This window comes from Gopherus flavomarginatus, chromosome 1 (assembly GCF_025201925.1).
Source record: "Gopherus flavomarginatus isolate rGopFla2 chromosome 1, rGopFla2.mat.asm, whole genome shotgun sequence".
NCBI lineage: Eukaryota > Metazoa > Chordata > Testudines > Testudinidae > Gopherus > Gopherus flavomarginatus.
The window spans coordinates 323,835,679-323,860,774 of NC_066617.1; the positions used below are offsets into that span (position 1 = coordinate 323,835,679).

The window sequence follows — 25,096 nt, forward strand, 5'->3', positions numbered from 1 at the left end:
AGCTCCTTTATATTCGCACAGCATTGCTGCGTGTCCCATTTGTACCCTCTATCCAACATGCTACAAGAAATCTGACCATAGGTTTCAAAGTTCCTACAGCTGGAGTGGAGCTGGAACTGCACAGCCTCCTTTTTCGACAGAGCCAGCAGATCCAACAACTCAGGTGTGTGACAAGCACGGGAGCATTTGCTGCATAGAGCTGCCATGGTCAGCTGGGAAGATGCGATGTGACCCTCCATGCCAAGCAAATCGGAAGTGGAATTTCAAAAATTCCTGGGCCTTTAAAGGGGGAGGGTCTAATGCCTGGTCTGGTGCAGGGAAACAGAGTTCTAACTGCTCCTGGAGGTTATTTACAGCGACATAACCAAGCACAGTGTCTACAATGACACTTTGTCAATCTGCCACAAAAAGCTCTATGTCTCTCACCAAGGTAGTTTTATTCTCTCAGCAAAGCAGGAGAATTTTGTCAGCAGAAGGAGCCATTGTAGTGTGTACATCTCCACTGTTTTCCTGACAAAAGCTGACATTTGTCAACAGAAGTCTCTAGTGTAGACAATTCCTGAGAGTAGCAGTAAGATAATGAAAGGGTAAGAATAAGAGACAAGGAAGTAGCTAAAATTTGTAGCTCAATTTTAAGTATATTTTGTTTTTGCTTCTGTTTCTATTTAAGCATTGGCTCTTTAATATTTGTTTTGTTGTTTCATGCCTGTTGCAAGTTCCATATTTTTATTTTTGTATTCCTTTACTTACCTTAGTAATACATTAGTTTATTACTAAATGTTATCTTTTAATCTCACACCTGAGCCGTTCTTTTTAGGTGACAAATCTGAGGAACTGTCCCAGATTGAGGTGTCAGTTGAGGAGTTTTTGGAACAAATTGATAAATTAAACAGTAATAAGTCACCAGGATCAGATAGTATTCACCAAGAGTTTTGAAGGAACTCAGATGTGAAATTGCAGAACTATTAACTGTGGTATGAAACCTACATTTAGATCAGCTTCTGTACCTGATGACTGGAGGATAGCTAATTTTTTTTAAAAAGGCTCCAGAGTCAATCCTGGAATTACAGATCAGTAACCCTAATTACAGAACCAGGCAAATTAGTTAAACTTTACTAAAGAACAGAATTATTAGACACATAGATGAACACAGTTTGTTGGCGAAGAGTCAACATGGCTTTTGTAAAAGGGAAATCATGCTTCATCAGTCTACTAGAATTCTTTGAGGGAGTTAAGAAGCATGTGGACATTGGTGACCCAGTGGATATAGTGTACTTAGACTCTCAGAAACCGTTTGATAAGGTCCCTCACCAAAGGCTCTTAAGCAAAGTAAGCTGTCATGGCATAAGAGGGAAGGTGGTCTCATGGATCACTAACTGGTTAAAAGATAGGAAACAAAGGGCAGAAAAAAATGGTCAGTTTTCAGAAATGGGAGAGGTAAAAAGTGGTGTCCCCCAGGCGTCTGTACTGAGAGCAGTGCTATTCAACATATTAATAAATTATCTGAAAAAAGGGATAAACTATGAGATGGAAAAATTTGCAGATGAAACAAAATTATTTAAGATCGTTAAGTCCAAACAGACTAAAAAGTAATGTATATTGGAAAACATAATCCCAACTATACATACAAAATGATGGAGTCAAAATTAGCCCTTAACACTCAAAAAAGAAATGTTGGAGTCATTGTGGATAGTTCTCTGAAAACATCTGCTCAATGTGGAACAGCAGTCAAAAAAGCCAACAGAACGTTAGGAACCATTAGGAAATTGATAGAAAATAAGACAGAAAATATCATAATGCTTCTGTAAGAAACCACGATATGCCCACATCTTGAATACTGCGTGCAGAAGTGGTCACTCCATCTCAAAAAAGATATATTGGAATTGGAAAAGGTACAGAAAAGGGCAACAAAAATTATTAGAGGGTATGGAACAGCTTCCATATGAGGAAAGATTAAAAAGATTGGGACTTTTCAGCTTGGAAAAAAGACGAGTAAGAGGGGATATGATAGAGGTTTATAAAATATTGTCTGGTGTGGAGAAAGTGAATAAAGAAATATTTACGCCGTCACATAACACAAGAACTAGGGGTCACCCAATGAAATTAATAGGAAGCAGGTATAAAACTAACATAATGAAGTATTTCTTCACACAACACACAGTGAATATGTGGAACTCATTGCCAGGGAATGTTATGAAGGCCAAAACGATAACAGGGTTAAAAAACAACCTGGCTAAATTCATGGAGGATAGGTTCATCAGTGGCTATTATCTAAGATGGTCAGGGATTCAACTCCATACTCTAGATGTCCCTAGCCGCTGATTGCTAGAAACTGGGAATGGATGACAGGAGATGGATCACTTGATGATAACATGTTCTGTTCATTCACTCTGAAGTACCTGGCATTGGCCATTGTCAGTAGACAGGATACTGGGGTAGATGGACCATTGATTAGATCCAGTATAGCCATTCTGATGTTCTTAGGTCTCCAAGGTTATGTAAGTCAGTCCCCTTGCAAAATGCATCTTTCAGTATTTTAAACCTACTTTAATATTATATGAAGTTTTAATTAAATATTTTAATTAGGGCTGTGAAGCGATTGATTAATCGCACGATTAAAAAAATTGCGCTGTTAAACAGTAATAATATACCATTTATTTAAATATTTTTGGATGTTATCAATATTTGAAAATGTAGAATTCTATTACAACACAGAATACAAAGTGTATAATGCTCACCTTATATTTATTTTTATTACAAATATTTGCACTGTAAAAAACAAAAGAAATAGTATTTTTCAGTTCACCTAATACAAGTCCTGTAGTGCAGTCTCTTTATCATGAAAGTTGAACTTGCAAATGTAGAAAAAAACACATTGTTTTATTTTTTAATGTAAAATTTTAGAGCCTACAAGTCCTATCAGTCCTACTTCTTGTTCTGCCAATTGCTCAGACAAACAAGTTTGTTTACATTTGCAGAAGGTAATGCCTCCAACTTGTTGTTTACAATGTCACCTGAAATTGAGAACAGGTGTTTGCATGGCACTGTTGTAGATGGTGTCACAAGATATTTGAGTGCCAGATATTTACGTGCTAAAGATTTCCATGTTCCTTCGTGCTTCAACCACCTTTCCAAAGGACTTGCATCCATGCTGATGATGGGTTCTACTCGATAACAACAATCCAAAGCAGTGTGGACTGAAGCATATTAATTTTCGTGATTTGAATCAGATGCCATCAGCAGAAGATTGATTTTCTTTTTTGGTGGTTTGGGTTCTGTAGTTTCCACATCAGAATGTTGTTCTTTTAAGACTTCTGAAAGCATGTTCCACACCTCATTCCTCTCAGATTTTGAAAGGCAGTTCAGATTCTTAAACCTTGAGTCGAGTGCTGTAGATACCTCTAGAAATTTCACACTAGTACCTTCTTTGTAGTCTGTCAGATTTGCAGTGAAAGTGTTCTTAAAATGAGCAACATGTGCTGGGTCATCATCTGAGACTGATGTAACATGAAATATATGGCAGAATGCAGGTAAAACAGAGCAGGCGACATACAATTTTCCCTCAGGGAGTTCTATCACAGATGTAATTAACGCATTGTTTTTTTTAACAAGCATCATTAGCATGGAAGCATGTCCTCTGGAAAGGTGGCCAAAGCATGAAGGAGCATATGAATATTTAGCGCACTTGGCACGTAAAGACCTTGCGATGCTGGCTACAACAGTGTCATGCAAACGCCTGTTTTCACTTTCAGGTGACATTACAATTAAGAAGTGGGCAGCATTATCTCCCATAAATGTAAGAAAATTTGTTTCTCTTAGCGATTGGCTGAACAAGAAGTAGGACTGAGTGGACTTGTAGGCTGTAAAGTTTTACATTGTTTTGTTTTTGAGTGCAATTACGTAAAAAAAAAATCTACGTTTGTAGTTGCACTTTCATGACAAAGAGATCGCACTGCCGTACTTGTATGAGGTGAATTGAAAATTGACCAGGACAGTGATATTGACAATGAAACTCTAAGGGAGATTAGAGAGGCTATCAAAATAAATAACTCAATAATATTGGGGGATTTCAGTTATCCCCATATTGACTGGGTATATGTCATGTCAGGATGAAAGGCAGAGACAACATTTCTTGATACTTTAAATGACTGCTTCTTGGAGCAGCTAGTACAGATTCCACAAAGGGAGAGGCAATTCTTGATTTAGTCTGGAGTGGACCGTAGCATCTGGTCCAAGAGGTAACTATAACAGGACCGCTTGGAAATAGTGACCATAATATAATAACATTTAACATCCTGTGGTGGGAAGAACATCTCAACAGACCAAAACTGTGGCATTTAATTTCAGAAAGGGGGAACTATGCAAAAATGAGGAGGTTAGTTAAACAGAAATTAAAAGGTACAGTGCTAGAGTGAAATCCCTGCAAGCTGCATGAACACTTTTCAAAGACACCATAATAGAGGCCTAACTTCAGTGTATACCCCAAATTAAAAAAAACAGTAAAAGAACTAAAAAAGAGCCAACCGTGTCTTAACAACCAGGTAGAAGCAGCAATGAGAGACAAAAAGGCATCTTTTAAAAAGTAACACCAATATTTAAAAAGGGCTCTAGAGGTGATCCCGGCAATTACAGACCGGTAAGTCTAACATCAGTAGCAGGCAAATTAGTTGAAACTGTAGTAAAGAGTAAAATTGTTTGACGCATAGAAGAACCAAAATTGTTGGGCAAAGGTCAACATGGTTTCTGTAAAGGGAAATCCATGTCTTACTAATCTATTAGAGTTCTTTGAAGGGGTCAGCAAACATGGACAAGGGGGATCCAGTGGACATAGTGTACTTAGATTTCCAGAAGGCCTTTGACAAGGTCCCTCACCAAAGGCTCTTACATAAATTAAGTTGTTATGGGATAAGATCCTTTCATGGATTGAGAACTGGTTAAAAGACAGGGAACAAAGGGTAGAAATAAATGGTAAATTTTCAGAATGGAGAGGGGGAGTTAGTGGTGTTCCCCAAGGGTCAGTCCTAAGACCAATCCTATTAAACTTATTCATAAATGGTCTGCAGAAAGGGGTAAACAGTGAGGTGGCAAAGTGTGCAGATGATACTAAATGGCTCAAGATAGTTAAGACCAAAGTAGACTGTGAAGAACTTCAAAAAGATCTCACAAAGCTAAGTGATTGGGCAACAAAATGGCAAATGAAATTTAATGTGGATAAATATGAAGTAATGCACGTTGAAAAAAATAACCCCAACTATACATACAATAGGATGGGGGCTAATTTAGCTATAACTAATCTGGAAAGAGATCTTGGCGTCATCGTGAATAGTTCTCTGAAGACGTCCACACAGTGTGCAGCGACAGTCAAAAAAGCAAACAGGATGTTAGGAATCATTAAAAAAGGGATAGAGAATAAGACTGAGAATATCTTATTGTCCTTATATGAATCCATGGTACGCCCACATCTTGAATACTGCGTACAGATATGGTCTCTTCATCTCAAAAAAGATATACTGGCATTGGAAAAGGTTCAGAGAAGGGCAACTAAAATGATAAGGGGTTTGGAACGGGTCCCATATGAGGAGATTAAAGAGGCTAGGACTTTTCAGCTTGGAAAAGAGGAGACTAAGAGGGGATATGATAGCGGTATATAAAATCATGAGTGGTGTGGAGAAAGTGAATAAGGAAAAGTTATTTACTTGTTCCCATAATATAAGAATAGGGGCCACCAAATGAAATTGATGGGCAGCAGGTTTAAAACAAATAAAAGGAAGTTTTTCTTCACACAGCGCACAGTCAACCTGTAGAACTCCTTACCTGAGGAGGTTGTGAAGGCTAGGACTATAACAAGGTTTAAAAGAGAACTGGATAAATTCATGGAGGTTAAGTCCATTAATGGCTATTAGCCAGGATGGGTAAGGAATGGTGTTCCTAACCTCTGTTTGTCAGAGAGTGGAGATGGATGGCAGGAGACAGATCACTTGATCATTACCTGTTAGGTTCACTTCCTCTGGACACCTGACATTGGTCACTGTCAGTATGCAGGATACTGGGCTGGATGGACCTTTGGTCTGGCCCAGTATGGCCATTCTTATGTTTTGGTTATCATTTTTACAGTGCAAATATTGTAATAAAATGAGCACTGTACACTTTGTGTTCCGTGTTGTAGTTGAAATTGTTATATTTGATAATGTAGAAAAACATCCAAAAATATTTAATAAATTTCAATTGGTATTCTGTTGTTTAGCAGTGCGATTAAAACTGCGATTAATCACAATTTTTTTTGAGTTAATTGCATGAGTTACCTGTAATTAATCAACAGCCTTAATTTTAATCTATTTGTTATGACAGTTTTAATTGTGCTGTAGTCAGAGTTTTGGCTGGGGGTAACCAATACATGGAAAATAAAATAATTTATTGTGTTTCTGGGGTTGCAGGACTTTCGTGCCATTGTCAGGGTTGACTTTAGCAAATAGGAGAATACAGCAGAATTTTTTCGATATGTGCCAGTACAACATAAAATACTATGTCAATTGTACATAACGACACTGTAAAATTTAAAATAAAAATGAAGGTCACACATTTAGCCTTGCAGAGAGACTTGTTGAAGTCATTGGGGCTCCACAGAGGTGCATGAATATGGTTGTGTGCAGCCAGTTGGTGGATTGTGGCCTAGCTATCTACTTGCTGTTTCATTAAGGTAGGTACTTTCTCTTAAGATAGGAGATATTTTTGTTTATAAGAATCTACTGAATTGTCAGTTATTGCTTGGGGATAATAGCTACACCTGAAGTACATGTGTTTTATACAGTAAGTGAATAATATGGAAGCCAGATCTCATTTCCAAATGCAGAATTATCTTCAGCTGAATAAGAAGATCAGCTACTTGTCTGAAATCGTGGCTTCCTGACTTGGAATGTAGTATCTATAGAAGAAATGTTTTGTGGGGGGGAATGAAGTGTTGTCAGGCATGGGCCAAACTCACGATTTACCTCAAAGTTGTTAAAAAGGCATCAGTACTATGAGCTTTGTTTGCCTAGGAGGAAACTTGTGTTCAAATTCTTATATGTTATATCCCAAACCAGCCCAACAAATCTTTTGCTAAAGGAAAAAAATATTCTACTCAGTTTACTGTTGAACAATTTGAACAAAAAGTATATATCATTATACATTTAAAATGTAATGTCATAAATTGTATTACATATGTTGATTAAGATGTTTATGTAACCCTATCTCTAGGGATGGGGGAAGAAAAAAAATTGTTCTTAGCACAATCTTGATCATGCTACTTGGATCATTAGTAAATTTTGGACTTCATTATTCTTAATGCCATTATAAATTACTGTGTTAGGACACTATAAATGCATAAGTAATATAAATTATACGCAGATTAGGTACTGTGTTATGAGCTTTATCTTCATGATTGATCTGGCAGAGTGGGGTGTCAGATTCCTTCTGTTGAATTTTTAATGAAGATGTGTGGTTTTGTGACTGGTCTACAATGTTAGTTTATATACTAATGATCCACAACCAGTCTCTTGCCAGTGGGTTGTGTGCACAAAGTTAGAGAACAGAATTGTGTAATAATAAAACTTTTAACTGGTAAAGTTATTGCAAATTTTTATGGACAGCTATGGTAATTGAAAGTGCAAATGGACACGCTTATGCTTCTGCGATATTTGTGATTTGGCCTGTTCTCCTCCTTTCCTGATCTCTAAGCTGTAGGACATCCCAGAGTACAAGGCCACACATGCTGCTCTATTTCTTCTCTTCTGGCTACTCTGTCTCCTTTTGAGGCAATACAGCATATAGCTGCCTAAATTTCCCAGAATGCACTGATACAGATATCAGTGTGATAGTTGTGGACATGTGTTGGTAGTGGCAGAAAGACTGTTGTGTACATACAAATGTAACCATGTTTACTTTAAACCTGTTAAAGTAATAGTGGGTCTAAGAAGTGGCAGATAAATATGAATATATTAAGAAGTCTCATTCTGCCCAGGGGTTGACATTTTGAGTATGCTGGAGAGCTAGCAGATAATTCTGTTCCTATAACTGAGCTGTAATAAATCAACCTTGCTCGTTCACAAATATGTTTTGGCATGACTAAGCAATATTTTAATGAATTTTGGATAAAACAAAAGTTAATTTTAGTTCTAGTCAGAATTTAAAAATTGAAAAGAATAAAATCATTCATATAAAAATTGAGACCTCTTCTGTAATGGCTTATTTATCATGCTAGTTGATGACAACATTAGATAAAAATACAGAATTATAAAAATGTGTGTATGGTAGATTTTAGTGACACTGAGTGATATGTTTTCCCAAGACAGAACTGCTTTTGCGTTACTGATTTGTATATTTGAGATTGCAGTAGCATTTACGGTGAAAATAAAATGTGTATTCATTATGGCCCCATTCCCTTAAAAAGAACTGCACAGACAGACCTCCCATGGCTTCAGTGGGACTACATAGTGTTACACTGGCAGATTGTGGCCTTAATTATGTACATACTGTTCTTCTGATGGGTCCTACAGGAGTTGCAGGGGGCACTTGATGAATTTGTTTTGGGGATGATATGGCTTTTATAAAAATAATACTTTCTTGGCTCTGTATGTTTGAAATCTGAAAACACTTAATTGGTTAAATAACTAATAATTAAGTGTTAGGACGTCTGAATGAAAAATTAGTAGTATTAAACGGATCCAATCCATGATACGATACCAAACTGGCATTGACGAATTTTAAAAGAAAATGTTTAAAGTGGAGAGGGAGGTGAGGTGGTTTAGGAGAATAGATTTGTAAGAGAAAAGGTAAAGGAAGGAAGAGCAACAAAAGGAGAACGATTTATGTTATATGAATTTTTGCTCTTTTCTCTTGGCCATTTCTTTAAAGCTTTTAAAGAAACTATTGTCAGCCAAGATTGTTTAATGCATAGAAGTGTTGGCAGGTTTTATTTTAAATTAAAAAATACTGTGCATCAAATAATTATGAAATGTAAATGCTTCATTATTAAAATTAAGATATTTAATTTTTTGGCATTAGGGAGTGATAGTGTGGTGATTAGATTTAGTATTACATTGATGGAGGAATGACTGCTTTTCTGCCTTCCCTCTCCCTCCCCGTTTGAGCTAAGAGTGCATGCAATGACACTAAAACAGTGTTTTCCATGGAAATTTAGGAAAGATGGAGGGTAGAAGGAATCATTAAATGATTTCTCTGTGTGACCAAAAGTGGGAGAAGTTAAATTTGAGGGGAGGGGGAATCAAATTGCTCGTCTTATTTTAAATTAAGTTAAAAGTGAGGGTTGCTTTTAGGGAAAGGCATATGCTCTGTTGCAGTTCTGACTTGCCTCAATAGAAAAGCCCTGCAGTATTATTACATTGGTGCTGCTGCCAGTGCCTGTTTTTCTTGCGTGTGTAGCAGCAATAGAGTAATTGACGTGTAAGTCTTGTTAGTTTTACTGTGCTGCTCCAGCTAGGCATGTACAGTGCTATGTGCTAGAGCAAGGGTTCTCAGGACAAATTTTTTAGTGGCCTCAGAGTTTGGCTACCAACTTTTGCTGGTGGCTGCTTTCACCCTTTTCCCTAAAATACTTCAGGAAAAAAAACAAATAAATATGCACATAAACAGTTCCAAAACATTGTTATTTATTTATTGCTAGCCAGAAAGTCTATTGTGAAAAGTGATATTAACAAACATGCCAGTATCACTTTTCACTGCAGATTTACTCAGCCTGCCCTGTCAAGCCCTGGATGAGGGGCTGGAACAGGCAATGTGGGGCTGGAGCCTGAAGCCTTGATGCCTGGGTTCTACTGCTTCATAGCCAGAGTTCGGGGCTGGAGTCCAAAGTCCCTCAGCCAGAACCTGCCACCCCAGGGCTGAAGGCCAAAGCCTGAGCCCCACTGCCCTGGGAAGGTGGGGAATTCACTGGCTGCCTGATCCTCCAGTGTTGTGCCTCAGGTGTCTCCAGAGGGGGGCAGAGCCCAGCTGCTGCTGGCATCCCCAGCAATCAACACTATCATGGTGCATCCAGGAGCAACAGGGAGGGGAAGAGGCTGCTATTTTGCCACTCACCGCCACCCCATCACAGCGCAGGAGGATGTGGCCACTAGAAAAGCCCATGGCAGCTGCATTGCATCCAAGGTGGCTGCATTTGAGAAACACTGTGCTAGAGTTGAACAGGTTCAAATGAGAGAAAGGATGGTCTAGTGGGTAGGGCACTGTTCTCTGACTCAGGAGACCCAATTCAGTTCTGAACTCTGCCACAAACAGCCTATGTGATTGTATCCCATACTACTCACTTGCAAGATGGGAGTAATACTTCCCAAGAGTGTTGTGAAAATATATACATTAAAAGATTTGGAATGTGCCAAGTTGCTACTGTCATGGAAAGTAGGCACAAATGTGCCTCCTGTGAGGAAGGGAATAAAAACAGCAAATAAGGAAACAGCGGAGAGAAAAGAAAATGCTTAATTTTGGGTTGGAAATTGTTGGGTTTCTTTTAGCGACAAAACTGAAGGTATCGAAGATCAAAAATAGTACAACATTAAACTTCCCTATGTCACTTTATTGTTTACCCTCTAAAGAATAAGATTTGGCTAATTTGTAATGGTTTTGCTTTTTCCTTTGTTTGACAGTATTCTACTCGGTCAAAATCGCGATGGTGTGGTGTTCAGCACCGATGATTATTTTCGTCAGCAAGATGGATATACATATAACGTTGCTCAGCTTGGTGATGCTCATGACTGGAACCAGAAGAGAGGTGTGAACACAGTAGATGAATTCTTTTAGATCTCGAATGGTTAGAATATGCATGTCTAGCATAAGCATTTATATACAAGTGTCAGTGGCCATTTTACATGGAATTCACAAATGCATAACTTCTGTACCCTTCTTGAAAACTAAAGATTCAGATGTGAGAAGACCATAGACAAAAATCCTTTTTCTTCTTTGTGCAAAATCCACAGCTCTGTTAGAGTGGGTACTTCAGCCTGCTTGCAGATTCAGGGCAGAACCAGATCTGTTAGTCACAGGTAGCAGGGGAACACCTTGTGTCCTGAAGTTCCCTCCAGTGACCAGCACCTCTGCCACCCCTCCCTGCTGCAGAACTTTTCTGTGGGAAATTCCTGACTTTTATTTCAAAATTTTAGACTAACACCAGGCTTCACTAATGTTCTGTCTAATTCCCAGTCATGTCCCATTGCTGCACTGGATTTTGGGGGCAATTGTCCCCTCAGCTCTCATTCCCTTTCTGAGGTGTTTGCAGTGGATGGTGCCTCTGAAGGCTTCAGGGTCCAAGCTAGGTCAAGAAAAACTAGAGGCAAAAGGAAGGCCTTTTTGTCTTCTGCTCCCCCACTTACTTAGTGTCTCACTGGGTATCTCAGCTGGCTCTGCAGGCAGGACACAGTTTCCCTCTCAGCCCACGCATGGCAAGGTTGGCTTGTTCCCTCATCCGTTTCTGGGAAGAACAGGAACCAGACAGTATTGGGGAAGCCAGCTTTGCTGGGCAAGATGCAGCTCAGGCTTGATGGCGTTGCTTCAGACCCTCTTTGTCCAGTAGGAAAGGAGTCAGGTAGGATTGGAATGAAACTGGCTCCAGGGCAGGCAGCTGCTCCCTTTTCCCTTCCCATGAGGGGAGTGAAGCCAGAAGGGCAGCACACTAGCTGGAAGATTACAGCTGAGTTCCTACAGCCTGCACCAGCAGCTGTGCTTCTGACTGAGGAGCTCAACTGCCTCCTCCTTGTCCCCTTCCACTTTTCTGTAGGTCACAACTGGAGGAAATTGGACACAGCATGGATGCTGCCAATACCACAGACAGTGGTAAAGGGCCTTTGGACCCAGCTCCCTCCCCATCCTCTCATCTCTAGAATTGCCTCCTCTAGGAATCCCTACTCCTATTCCAGGCTGAGTCCTTCAGGGAAACACTGACCTATCTGGACCATGTGGATCTCAGGCAGTAGAGAGGGGTGGAGCTTGTGGGGAAGCCCATCTTTGAGCATCAGGACAGTGCCTTCCTGAAAGATCCGAAAGGAAAACAAATACGTCCAGCCTCATTGATGACAGAGATATTGGTAGTCACTTGGAATATTTCTGGAGCAATTTGGGACCAGTTTCACTCCCCCTTCTGAAGCAGGATTATGAGGACAAACTCCCAAAGAGGGAATAAATGAATATTAAAATTGGCGCTGTTTCCCCTGCTGACCTTCACAAAGTGCAGCAGGGCAGATAATCCTCAGTGAGATTTCCTCTGCTCATCTTCAAAGTGCAGCAGGGCAGATCAGTGCAGAAAAGACTAGGCCATTGATATGTGTGGATTCCTCTAGGCGTGCACCTCCTCCCACTTAACACACATGCAAAGGGAATTCTTCCTGCTTGCAGGAGGAAGGCCAGCAGATGAAATCAGAGTTAGAAAATCAAATATAAAATACATTTAAACAAATAACACCGCAGAGGATAGACACTGTTAGACAATAGAGTACTGAGTATTGTGAAACAACATATAGGAGGTCTGAAGCTTCTTACCCAAGAAAGGTTGTAGCCATATACTTTTCCTTATGCACTCTGGGAATATGTACTAAAGCAGGGGTAGGCAACCTATGGCACGCGTGCCAAAGGCGGCACGTGAGCTGATTTTCAGTGGCACTCACACTGCCCAGGTCCTGGCCACTGGTCCAGAGGGTTCTGCATTTTAATTTGATTTGAAATGAAGCTTCTTAAACATTTTAAAAACCTTATTTACTTTACATACAACAATAGTTTAGTTATATATTATAGACATAGAAAGAGACCTTCCAGAAATGTTAAAATGTATTACTGGCACGCGAAACCTTAAATTAGAGTGAATAAATGAAGACTCGGCACACCACTTCTGAAAGGTTGCCGACCCCTATACTAAAAGGATAGGGATTTCTGGCCATACCAAAAAGCCTGGGAGAGTATCATGCTGTCATTCCCAGTTCCTATTGTGCATCACCATACCCTAATATCCAGGTTAGATATCTAGGTTATTGTTTCCAACTTCTGTTGCAGGTTGCCATGTCTCTCATCATCACTTCCATCCCTTCCCATCAGATAAATGGTTATGGGGTAATGAAAGAGACAGTGGCAGTGTGGGGCCTCTTGATTCACCATTTATTTATTTCTGCCCTGGCCTCCATTTTATAAGGGCAAAAGATTCCTCCGTGTTCACTGGTCAATATTTAACATGGGATTGGTGTCATAGATAAATGTGGCTGTTTTCCCTTGTGGTCAGTGATTCACTGTTTTGAACTCAGGGAGATTTTTACTTGAAAGAATGACCTCTGCACTGTACAGACCCTTTACAGCCAGCCAAGTTCAGTCATGCATCATCTCACTGCAGCCTTCTCCTCTGGGCATGGAAACTTATAGGTGGCATCAGATGAACCAAAATAAAGAAATATGAACTTTCATCTGACGCTGAGAGTCTCCCCATGCTTTCATAAGCAGCACTAACATAAGTGGAGATTATTGCAACCCAAAGATTGCATGACCTAAGGACTTCTCCCTGAAAAGAAGAAAAAGGGAGAGAAAAAAGGGATTCATATTTGTTTCATGCATGTATATTGGGCTTTGGACCTTGGGATTAAATGCTCAGACAAATCAGATCCCAGCTATTTTATATCAGAGGGGTAGCCGTGTTAGTCTGGATCTGTAAAAGCAGCAAAGAATCCTGTGGCACCTTATAGACTAACAGACGTTTTGGAGCATGAGCTTTCGTGGGTGAATACCCACTTCGTCAGATGCATGTAGTGGAAATTTCCAGGGGCAGGTATATATATGCAAGCAAGCTAGAGATAACGAGGTTAGTTCAATCAGGGAGGATGAGGCCCTCTTCTAGCAGTTGAGGTGTGAAAACCAAGGGAGGAGAAACTGGTTTTGTAGTTGGCAAGCCATTCACAGTCTTTGTTTAATCCTGAGCTGATGGTGTCAAATTTGCAGATGAACTGAAGCTCAGCAGTTTCTTTTTGAAGTCTGGCCCTGAAGTTGTTTTGCTGCAGGATGGCCACCTTAAGGTCTGCTATAGTGTGGCCGGGGAGGTTGAAGTGTTCTCCTACAGGTTTTTGTATATTGCCATTCCTGATATCTGATTTGTGTCTGTTTATCCTTTTCTGTAGAGACTGTCCGGTTTGTCCGATGTACATAGCAGAGGGGCATTGCTGGCATATGATGGTGTATATTACGTTGGTGGACGTGCAGGTGAATGAACCGGTGATGGTGTGGCTGATCTGGTTAGGTCCTGTGATGGTGTCGCTGGACCTATACATTGAATGCTTCCGCCGATGTGCACAGGCAGAAATTGTGGAAAAATAACATCACTTGCCTCATAATCTAAGTCGTGCAGAAGGCAATGCCATCCACAGCCTCAGAAACCACCCTGACATTATCATCAAAGAGGCTGATAAAGGAGGTGCTGTTGTCATCATGAACAAGTCTGACTACCAAAAGGAGGCCGTCAGACAACTCTCCAATACCAAATTCTACAGGCCACTTCCTCAAATCCCACTGAGGAATACACTAAGAAACTGTACCATCTACTCAGGACAATCCCTACACTAACACCGGAAGTAATCAACATACCCTTAGAGCCCTGACCAGGGTTATTCTATCTACTACCCAAGATCCACAAACCCGGAACTCCTGGACGCCCCATCATCTTGGGCATTGGCACTGTCACTGAAGGACTGTCTGGCTATGTGGACTCTCTACTCAGACCCTGTGCCAACAGCACTCCCAGCTACATCCGTGACACCACTGATTTCCTGAGGAAACTACAATGCATTGGTGACCTTCCAGAAAACACCATCCTAGCCACCATGGATGTAGAGGCTCTCTACACAAACATCCCACACACAGATGGAATACAAGCTGTCAGGAACAGTATCCCTGATGATGCCACTTCACAACTGGCTGCTGAGCTCTGTGCCTTTATTCTCTCACACAACTATTTCAAATTTGATGACAAGATATATCTCCAGATCATTGGCACCGCTATGGGCACCTGCGTAGCCCCACAATATGCCAATATTTTTATGGCTGACCTGGAACAACGCTTCCTCAGCTCTCGTCCTCTCACGCCCCCTTCTCTACCTACGCTACATTGATGACATCTTCATCATCTGGACCCATGGGAAGGAGACTCTGGAAAAATTCCACCACGATTTCAACAGCTTCCACCCCACCATCAACCTCAGCCTGGACCAATCTACACGGGAGGTCCACTTCCTAGACACCACGGTGCAAATTAGTGATGGTCACATTAACACCACCCTATACCGAAAACCTACCGACCACTATGCCTACCTTCATGCCTCCAGCTTCCATTCCGGGCACATCACACAATCCATTGTCTACAGCCAAGCACTGAGGTACAACTGCATCTGCTCTAACCCCTCAGACAGAGACCAATACCTACAAAATCTCCACCAAGCATTCTCAAAACTACAATATCTGCACGAGGAAATAAGGAAACAGATCAACGGAGCCAGACACATACCCAGAAGCCTCCTACTGCAAGACAAATCCAAGAAAGAAACCAACAGGACTCCACTGGCCATCACATACAGTCCCCAGCTAAAACCCCTCCAACGCATCATCAGGGATCTACAACCCATCCTGGACAATGATCCCACACTTTCGCAGGCCTTGGGTGTCAGGCCAGTCCTCGCCCACAGACAACCTGCCAACCTGAAATATATTCTCACCAGGAACTGCACACCTCACCATAGTAACTCTAGCTCAGGAACCAATCCATGCAGCAAACCTCGATGCCAACTCTGCCCACATATCTACACCAGCAACACCATCACAGGACCTAACCAGATCAGCCACACCATCACCGGTTCATTCACCTGCATGTCCACCAATGTTATATGCGCCATCATATGCCAGCAATGCCCCTTTGCTATGTACATCGGACAAACTGGACAGTCTCTATGGAAAAAGGATAAATGGACACAAATCAGACATTAGGAATGGCAATATACAAAAACCTGTAGGAGAACACTTCAGCCTCCCTGGCCACACTATAGCAGACCTTAAGGTGACCATCCTGCAGCAAAAAACTTCAGGACCAGACTTCAAAGAGAAACTGCTGAGCTTCAGTTCATCTGCAAATTTGACACCATCAGCTCAGGATTGAACAAAGACTGTGAATGGCTTGCCAACTACAGAACCAGTTTCTCCTCCCTTGGTTTTCACACCTCAGCTGCTAGAAGAGGGCCTCATCCTCCCTGATTGAACTAATCTCGTTATCTCTAGCTTGCTTGCATATATATACCTGCCCCTGGAAATTTCCACTACATGCATCTGACGAAGTGGGTATTCACCCACGAAAGCTCATGCTCCAAAACGTCTGTTAGTCTTTAAGGTGCCACAGGATTCTTTGCTGCTTTTACAGCTATTTTAGTGATACAATGGGAAACTTTATAGAAAGCTGAGGCTGCTCATGATCAACAGAAGAGTCTTCGCAGTCCTGACTCCTGCCAGACATTATCAAAAGGAATACAGGTCATAAAGCAAATTGAAGCAGTTTGTGAAGTGTAGCCGACAAAAATACATCTTTACAAGTGGTAGCTAGAACAAGTGGCCAGTCAGTAACTGTCCTCTGTTTCCTCAGATGTATCTGCAGGTCTCACAACCAGCCCTAACTGGAGGTAGACACCTGATTGGTGACAGGCTGTCTTATTTTGGGGGCAAAAGGTCTTACCTGTAACTTTGGTCAAATGGAGTCACTGGACATTGTCCAGAGTGGATTACCTATGGAGTTTTGGAAGAATTTCAGGAATGTCTTTGTCCCATTCCCAGTCCGAGCTACTTACAATCGTAGCATTGTACTGCTCCTATTTCTAGACACACAAAATTGGGGTCAGGGAGAGCAATGTCCTGTCTGAAACATCTATATAAGTTCCTAATGCAAACTTGTCATGAAAACCTTCCCATTTTACCATTATCAGGCAATTCTTATGTTTTCTAATTTCTCGCTTTACTGTATGATCTTACGTGTGCGCCAAGGGTCTCTCACCAGGATCGGGTTAGCAATAATATTCGCTTTAGGGAAGAAGGAAATTCACTCATCTCTTGTCCAACTATTTGTCTTATCGGGTTTCTGTACAGATAAAACGCTGAAGACGCAACCACACCCAGAGCGATGGAGTTCCTGGAGTTCCTTTGGATTCAGGACAAACACAGACATATGGTTCCAAGGAATTCAGTCATAGGCCTGTGACAAGAATTAATACCATTAGGTACAAAGGAACATTCATCTCAGAAAAATGTTAACAGAAGATGAAGATGTCCATAAGGGAAAACAAGTGATATCACAGAAATAAAAATCCAATTCTTTTTTGGAGCCTTTTAGGAATTCTGATATAGTGCATAGGCATGTTTCAATGATCTAGAGTTAATATGATACTTATACAGCAGATTTGGGTATCCCCTCCATATCTTGCCCCGTCTTACCTGTTGACAGAGAACAAGCTCCATGTTCTGTGCTCCTATAACTGGTATATGTAGAAAATCAGATATTTTGAAGGGTTCTTCCAGATCAGGGTACCAAAAAAGGGAGATCGTGGCATCCACTAACTGGAACTCAATGAATTGAACTGAGATATCAGAGCATTGCTCCTTCTAAGGATAACAGATCTGTTTGGGTCATGATAGTCAATATGACTGACAAGTTTTCATAATATGTGGGAAGACAACGATCTGCTCTGTCCCAGAGACAAATTCTGTCTTGGGTGGAGCAGAGTTTCCTCTCTCTGTGTGCACTGCCCATCAAGGAGGCGATGGACATCAGGATTTACATGTGGCAAAAGTCAGATGAGCAGAGTGACTTCTACACCCAGAAATAACTTGTTAATTTTAATTCAATTTGGTGGGGTGATGATTGACCTCTTTGCAGCTGAAAACAGTAAATAAGTGCTCTGAGGCCTCTGTGTGTAAGGACCCAGGAAGTAAGGTGGTGAGTGACATCTTGCTAAGTTGTGCAGGGTCCCTCCTATATGTCTTCCCACCTTTTCCACTGTTCCTCAGAACAATACAAAATATAGGAATGAGAAAACAGTAAAATATCATTTAAGCCTTTCTGGAAGAAGGTGCTGTGGTTCTCAGGTCTGGTTAACACAGCAATGGATCTTTAGATGTCCTTATCTCACAGAAAGAGATCTGCTGTTGCAAAACCAGTCTTTCCTCTGCGACTGGACAGGTTTAAAATGAATATTTGGATGAGATGACTCATTGCTGTCATGGACTCCAGAAGAGAAGGAAACGAATAGAACTTCAAGTGTGGACTGTGCACCAGCCAGTAGAATAACTACCATGTTAAATCAGTGAAACATATCCTTGAGTGGCCATAGCCTGGAGCGCATTATTGTGTGTCCCAGCAAAAAGGTCAAGGGTCTGTAGTATAATGTTCTCAGCATATTCAATAAAATACAGTTTTTTTTACACATCCCAACATTAAATATCTCTTTAGGGCATCAATCTTACCCTAACCTCGTTAGTCAGAGTAGAACCTTGGCATGTTATCTGTCCTGCTCCTTACAGCATTGCCTGGATTGAAACCTTGCAGGAAGGGGGGTTATACTTCCTATGCATTAAGGTAGACCTCCAGATAGCTACTATCTTCAATCAGATGAGTTTCTTGGTTTTTTTGTTTGTTTTTAAATAAATTGACAGCTTTTTAACTGAGATTTAGTATTGTACTGTTAATTCAGACAGCTGTCATAGCATCCATTCTTTAAATAAATTCAAGAAATATTCCTCCTTCAGTTAAGCATCAAAGTCCAGTCCTTAGGGGCATTGACAATGTCAGGACAGAGTAGTCATGTCTTTGCTATTGAGATCTGCTAGACTTGACTATATTCTGAATATTTGCTCATCCAGTCTTAGACAATGCCATTTCCTTTCTTTGGGCAGAAATTTTATCCACACCTTAGCGCCCAAGGAAAGATGGAGGTAATATTTATATAATTTACCTTGTTTTGGATGTCCATTTTTAAAGCATGTTCCTGCTTCCCATTGTGGTAGGACACTGTTATGAAAATCCCGTTGTAATGGATCTTTGGATCTATGCGTGAAAAATAAGAAAATTTATCTATGCTTACTTGAAAATTTTCTTTCTTTAAGTAATAAAGTCCACAGATGTGGCCCCCCATGGAGACAAATGGATCATAAAGAATAGAGATGGAAATTGACATCCAAGGATTGGGTTTGTTGCTGTTAGTTAGAATTTACCTTGCTTTGCAGCAGGAGAAATAGTACTGTTTTTCCTCAAAGTGTATTTAGCACAATCTGTACATTTAAGTAGATGTGAATTATCCTGGCTGTGGAAGTTATCTGAACTGGAGGGAACTTCAGGAAGTAGGGCATTCCCAGGCTGCTAATGACTGATAGGTCTGGTTGTACGCCCAAGCAGGCTGAAGTACCCATTGTAAAGGATGTGTGGATCTTATTTAAGAAAAGGGAATTTTCAAGTAAGCACAGATACATTTTCGTATTCCATCGAAATAGTGGAACAGCAACAGTGTAGGCTTCATCCATTGCTTCTCAATAGTGTTATAGAGGGACCAGCTTCAGGAGTAGAGAGTAGGTTAATTGATTCATTGGCCGTTCGTTTAAAACTGCCAACTATGGTAATTGTGGTGGATTTTCTGATATAGACACTTGTTCACTTGGAATGAGACTGTAACTCATTGGGTGGCTAATCTCTTCCTGGTAATGGACAATAGTTGTTTGATTATTCGGATCCTTTTTAATCTGTCAGCAATCTTTGATAGTGAGGTTTTGTTAACCTGCCTGTGGCCACTAGTTGAAAGTTTCCTCTCCAAGGCTTTGTATAGAGTAAGGGAAAAGGTGCTTATTTTCAATCAGATTAACTCAACTCAATTTAAAACCCAATTTAACACCAGTATAGACTTAGTTTTATATCCTTTGCTCATTTTTAGTATGCCAAGGCTATAATTCACCTGGTAAAATTGAGTTCATGTTGTTAATTCCATTTATCACCAATATACATAATTAAACTCAATTTGAAAATAAGCACCTTTTTCCTTCTCTAGACAAGGCCCAAGAGGTATGGGAGAGTGGTTCTGAACAATTGCTTATCTGCTCTGAAGAACCTCTTATAAATGGCGTGAAATGTTGGGTCATCATTATGCTCTATCAGACCTGGATTATGATGTGTCTGTGCTTTCTCAGCACCTGGCCAAGATTGAGACTTGGATGAGAATGATCTTTCTGTGTAAACCAGACAAAATAGAAATGACTGATGGATTAAAGGAAAAATTATTTCTACTCCTTTTATTTGCTTGTCTTTTGTCCAAGGAAATTTAAACGTGGGAATGCTCTTGGACCCCTGTAAACCTGGGTGGTGGTCATGCAGGTGGTGAAGAGAGGATTTTGTTTTGTTTATTTATAGTTTTTTTACATCTGTCTGGCAAGTTTAAAAAAGAACTAGATAAATTCATGGAGAATAGGTCAATCAATGACTATTAGCCAGGATGGGCAGGGATGGTGTCCCTAGCCTCTGTTTGCCAGAAGCTGGAAATGGGCGACAGGAGTGGATCGCTTTATGATTACCTGCTCTGTTCATTCCCTTTGGGGCGCCAGCCATTGGCCACTGTCGGAAGACAGGATACTGGGCTAGCTGAACCTTTAGTCTGATCCAATATGGCAGTTATGATGTTCTTAAGTTGTTTACAACATTTTCTTACACATCCAGACCTCATCACAGTTATCCATGCCACTGTGTTTTCTGGATGTGATTAGTGCAAAATGCTCTGATTTGGGCCACACTGAAGAAGTCTTGGGTACTCCAACTATTGCAAAATATGGTTTCCTGCATGCAGGAAATGTATTACAGAAGTCTTCATAGTTTTCCAGTTAATTTCTCGATATAGAACAGAGCTTGCCTTTAATCTTGAAAAGCTTTACTTGTTCTAGATCTTAGCTATAGAAAAGACCACTTTTCTCCCAGTGAGCCAGCATGGTGAATCAGGTCAGCTGAAGTGCTTGAGTGAATAGATTCTAGATTTAAATGTTCAGTGACAGAATAGTCTTAGTTCAAATTTTTTTTCCTGTGTTGGTCAGCAATAATCTGGTATGTTGACCTTATGACACAGTGTTTGATAAGAGATTGTTTTGGAGAACTGTAATTTTTTTCTTTTTCTGGTAGAGGGCAAAAAATGTACATTCTTAAGTGTTTTTTGTCCCTGAGACATATTAGAGGGCATTTTATAAATAAAGGCCACCGAACAGTCATTTCATAATGATTTGTAGTCATTTGATAATGATTTGTAGTCATTTCTGATCTGAGACTAGCTCAAACTAGTGACCTAGAGGTGAAAAGTTCTGTATCTCCTTATCCATTTATCTAAGTTATCCAATATTTCTGTATTTCAATATTTAACAGGAACACTGTTCCTATATTTTGAAGCTGGGGTATGTCTGTGCAGTACCAGAACAGCTGATTATCTTCAGTTTTAGCTTGCAATGAATGCCTTTGTACAGCTTTGGGTGCAAGCAGCTATTAATTACATCATTATGTACGTGGTGGAGAGGTGCATACATTTATTCATAGACTTGCTAAAGTGCTTGAAGCCCTACATATGTATATAAGCCTTGAATACTACTTATACTAGGATCATGGTGAAGAAAGCTAAAATGAAAGTACACTTCCCAAATGAGGAAATTAGTCAGTCAATGATAATTTATGAATTTTTTGTAAAGCTGGAAAGGCAATTTAATGTTATCCATATCAGAACACTTGAGAGTTACCTGATACCTATTTTACAAAACTACTGATTAGACTTTAGCTCAGAGTGAAATTTTAGACTCCAAAATATTAATTTGAAAATTAAATGTACAGATTGTAACTGATACTAAAGCAATTTGTATATAATTATATATTGCATTTAAAAAACTGTTAAAAAATGTAAGGTTGCAAAGTCAAATAGTCAAACATTAGGAAATTCCAGAATTATGGTTGCTTGTGCATATGCATTGTGCTACTGTCTTTAATTACATGATCACTGTCACAGTTACAGGGTGACCTGTAGCTGAGTCCTTCTAATTCACCCTTCCAGTGATAGACTTCACTACTACAACTTAAATAGTAAAATGCCCTCTTCTGTAATAAGGTACTGCTTACCCAAAATGCTTTTCATGGTGTTTTCAACCAGAATGACTGAGACCTTCCTTTCATGAGACCAAAGGCCTGCTGTCACCTTGTCTCCAGGATGAAGGATGCCAGGGTATCTCTGATATATATTGATATATTAGACCAGTCCTTTATTCTTCACCTGTAAATAGGGTTTTCTTCCCCCTCCCCCTGCCTCCATGCTGTTCACATCTTCCTCTTGATTTCTTCTCCTGAAGTCCCCACAATCTCTTCATTGGTATTTGACTCAGTATGCAAATAGATTTCCATTGAAAGATATGCAATACACAATGGTTAGCCAAGGAGATAAATGTCTCCTGCCTCATATCTGATGTAACCTTTCTTAACGTATGTCACCTCTAGGTGATCTGTCTTTTAACTTCAAGGCATAATTCACAGTTACTTATACAGTACACAGCTCATTACATATTATTCACACATACATTTCACAAAGATTATGATGATCGATGTGACACAGGCTTTCAGTAGAAACCTGGCATGACAGTCTTTGGTGAATGTAAATACCAGAACCAGGGGATCCCTGTAACGCTTATGCACCCCTGTGTTCTCTGCCAGTTGGCATCAAGAGGTCCTTGGGTCACACACAGTTAGTGGCAGCTTCTGAAAAGTTGCATTTAAAATCTTACATAGTATCACATAGGAACTTTGTGGGAGAAGCAGTGATAGAATCCAATTCTCCAAGACGAGATTCAAGTGCTTTTAAGTATGAGACTATCCTCTTTCCCTGCAATCTCCTGTTTTAGTAACTATATACCTTCCAACTTCTGAATCAAGTTGGGGATGCATGGTTCTTATAGACAGTAATCTCATTCATTACACAGCTGTGATTCATCCCCAGAGCAGGCCTAGCCTGCTCACTAAATGAGGTTTAGAAGTTTATATGGAAAAAAATAGTATGTGATCATATAATTAAAGGCTGTATCTTAATGCATATGCACAAGGGGAATTGAATTAAGGTTGCACAGGCAGCCTTAGTTCTGTCATTACCTAATTTTGTGCACTTAACTTTGCAGATTTGACACACTTTTAACATAGGTTGTTTGGGCTTTTTGCTTTAACTTCTTCGGGTTTTAAAAAAATTAAACTGAAACCCACCCACATTCCATCATGTGGAACCCTGCTGACTCTTGTATGGGTCATCAGCAGGATTTAGATCTTAAACCTATCAGAAACGCTTCTACCACTTGACCTAAACAGATAACTGGTATCTGTCTTGGGTACTTATATAGCCCTCCATTACTCTAATATATGATTGCCTTACAATCTTTTTATCTGGAAACCTGGACCCAATTCCAGCTTCTGAAGGGAAATGTGCTCTAGAGATTATAGGCCCTTTTGTCACTGCCTCTCTCTGCTCCTACTCCTTTCCCCCAGCTACTTCTCCCATTTCTCTGTTTCTGTTCACCACCACACCATATTCTGGGCCATTTACTCTTATCCTGCTTCCACTCACTCGTTACCAGTCTAATCCTACCAATTTCCTTCTTACCCCTTTTTTGCATTTGAGTCAGTCTTGCCTCCTCCTTACCATCCCATGTTGCCTAGTGGCTAGTCCTTCCTGGAATACTGCATTCCGCTTTGGTTTCCACATTTAAAAATGGATTTTGACAAATTGGAAAGGATTTAGAAAAGAGCTACCAAAATGATTTGAGGTCTTACAGTAGGACTAAATCTCCATTCAGCAAAGAAAGTTGACTGGTGATACTTGATCCGTCTATAAGTATCTATATGGAGAAAATATTTCTGGTAATAGAGGCCTTTTCAGTTTAATACATAAAGCCATAACAAGATGGAGTGACTAGAACAATGGTTCTCAAACTTTTGTATTGGTGACCTCTTTCACACAGCCAGCCTCTGAGTTTGACCCGCCCTTATAAATTAGAAACTCTTTTTTACATTTAACACTATTATAAATGCTGGAAGTGAGTAGGGTTTGGGGGTGGAGGCTGACAGCTCATGACCTCACATATAATAATCTTGCGACCTTCTGAGGGGTCATGATCCCCAGTTTGAGAACCCCTGAACCAGAAGGTGAAGCTAGGCTAAATTAAAATCAGAAACAGGGTGCAGATTTTTTTACAAAAAGGTTAATTAGCTATTAGAACAATTTACCTAGAAATGTGGTGGTTGAAGTCTTTAAATCAAGATTGAAGGTCTTTCTAAAAGATATGCTCTAGCTCTGCAAACTATCAAGCCCAGAACTTTTGGCTGTTATTCATATGGGATTTTATGAATGGAAATATTAGTTTCTTAAAGCAATAAAGTATCTTAAGCATAAGTTTTTCTAGATGCATTTTCATGCCATCTCTGTCACAATAAATGTGTATTCCATGTAATGTGGCCCTTGTAATTATTATTCTAGGAATTAACTGTAAAAGTAATTATAAAAGTTGTTTAGCCAGCAACTCTTCTTGTCTTGTTCCCCACAACAAATGCCTCCATAGCTTCTTATTAGGAATCAAGAAGGCAATAGGCAGTTTTCTCTGTTAACTATATAGCTCTGTTAGCACTTGTCTCTCTCAAGTAGATTACTGTTTGTTGGTTTACACTGAAGCTGTGGCCTTCTTATTTAAGTGGAATCTAATTAAATAGAAATCCAGTTTAGATTGCTTAATTAATCACATGACATTCTAATGCAAACTACTTATAGAACAAAAATGCTTGTCATCATTTTACTTGAAATAGAATTTCATTCCAATTTTTCACTCATATATCGAGGGTTGTATTGTAATCTTTATTTACTGCAGCAAAACAAGCAATGGACCAGGGAAGATCTCCAGTTATAATAGACAACACTAATACTCAAGCCTGGGAAATGAAGCCGTATGTGGAAATGGTAAATATAACTACTCTGTAATTAAATCCATTGTTGTTATACTGTGGTGTGGGGTTTTTTTT

General features: G+C 40.0%; 1 protein-coding gene across 5 annotated transcripts in view; it reads left to right on the forward strand.

Moving 5' to 3' along the window:
• N4BP2L2 (NEDD4 binding protein 2 like 2) overlaps positions 1 to 25,096 on the forward strand; it is a 479,674-nt gene that overhangs the window by 380,822 nt on the left and 73,756 nt on the right. For 3 of the 5 annotated variants that reach the window (XM_050937132.1, XM_050937131.1, XM_050937133.1), the window contains 2 exons: positions 10,638 to 10,762; positions 24,946 to 25,034. In XM_050937132.1, coding sequence (XP_050793089.1) covers positions 10,638 to 10,762; positions 24,946 to 25,034 — 214 coding nt within the window. Of the gene's footprint in view, positions 1 to 6,610; positions 6,698 to 10,637; positions 10,763 to 24,945; positions 25,035 to 25,096 lie in introns of those variants that run through there. The other 2 variants (XM_050937137.1, XM_050937135.1) reach the window with 2 other exon arrangements.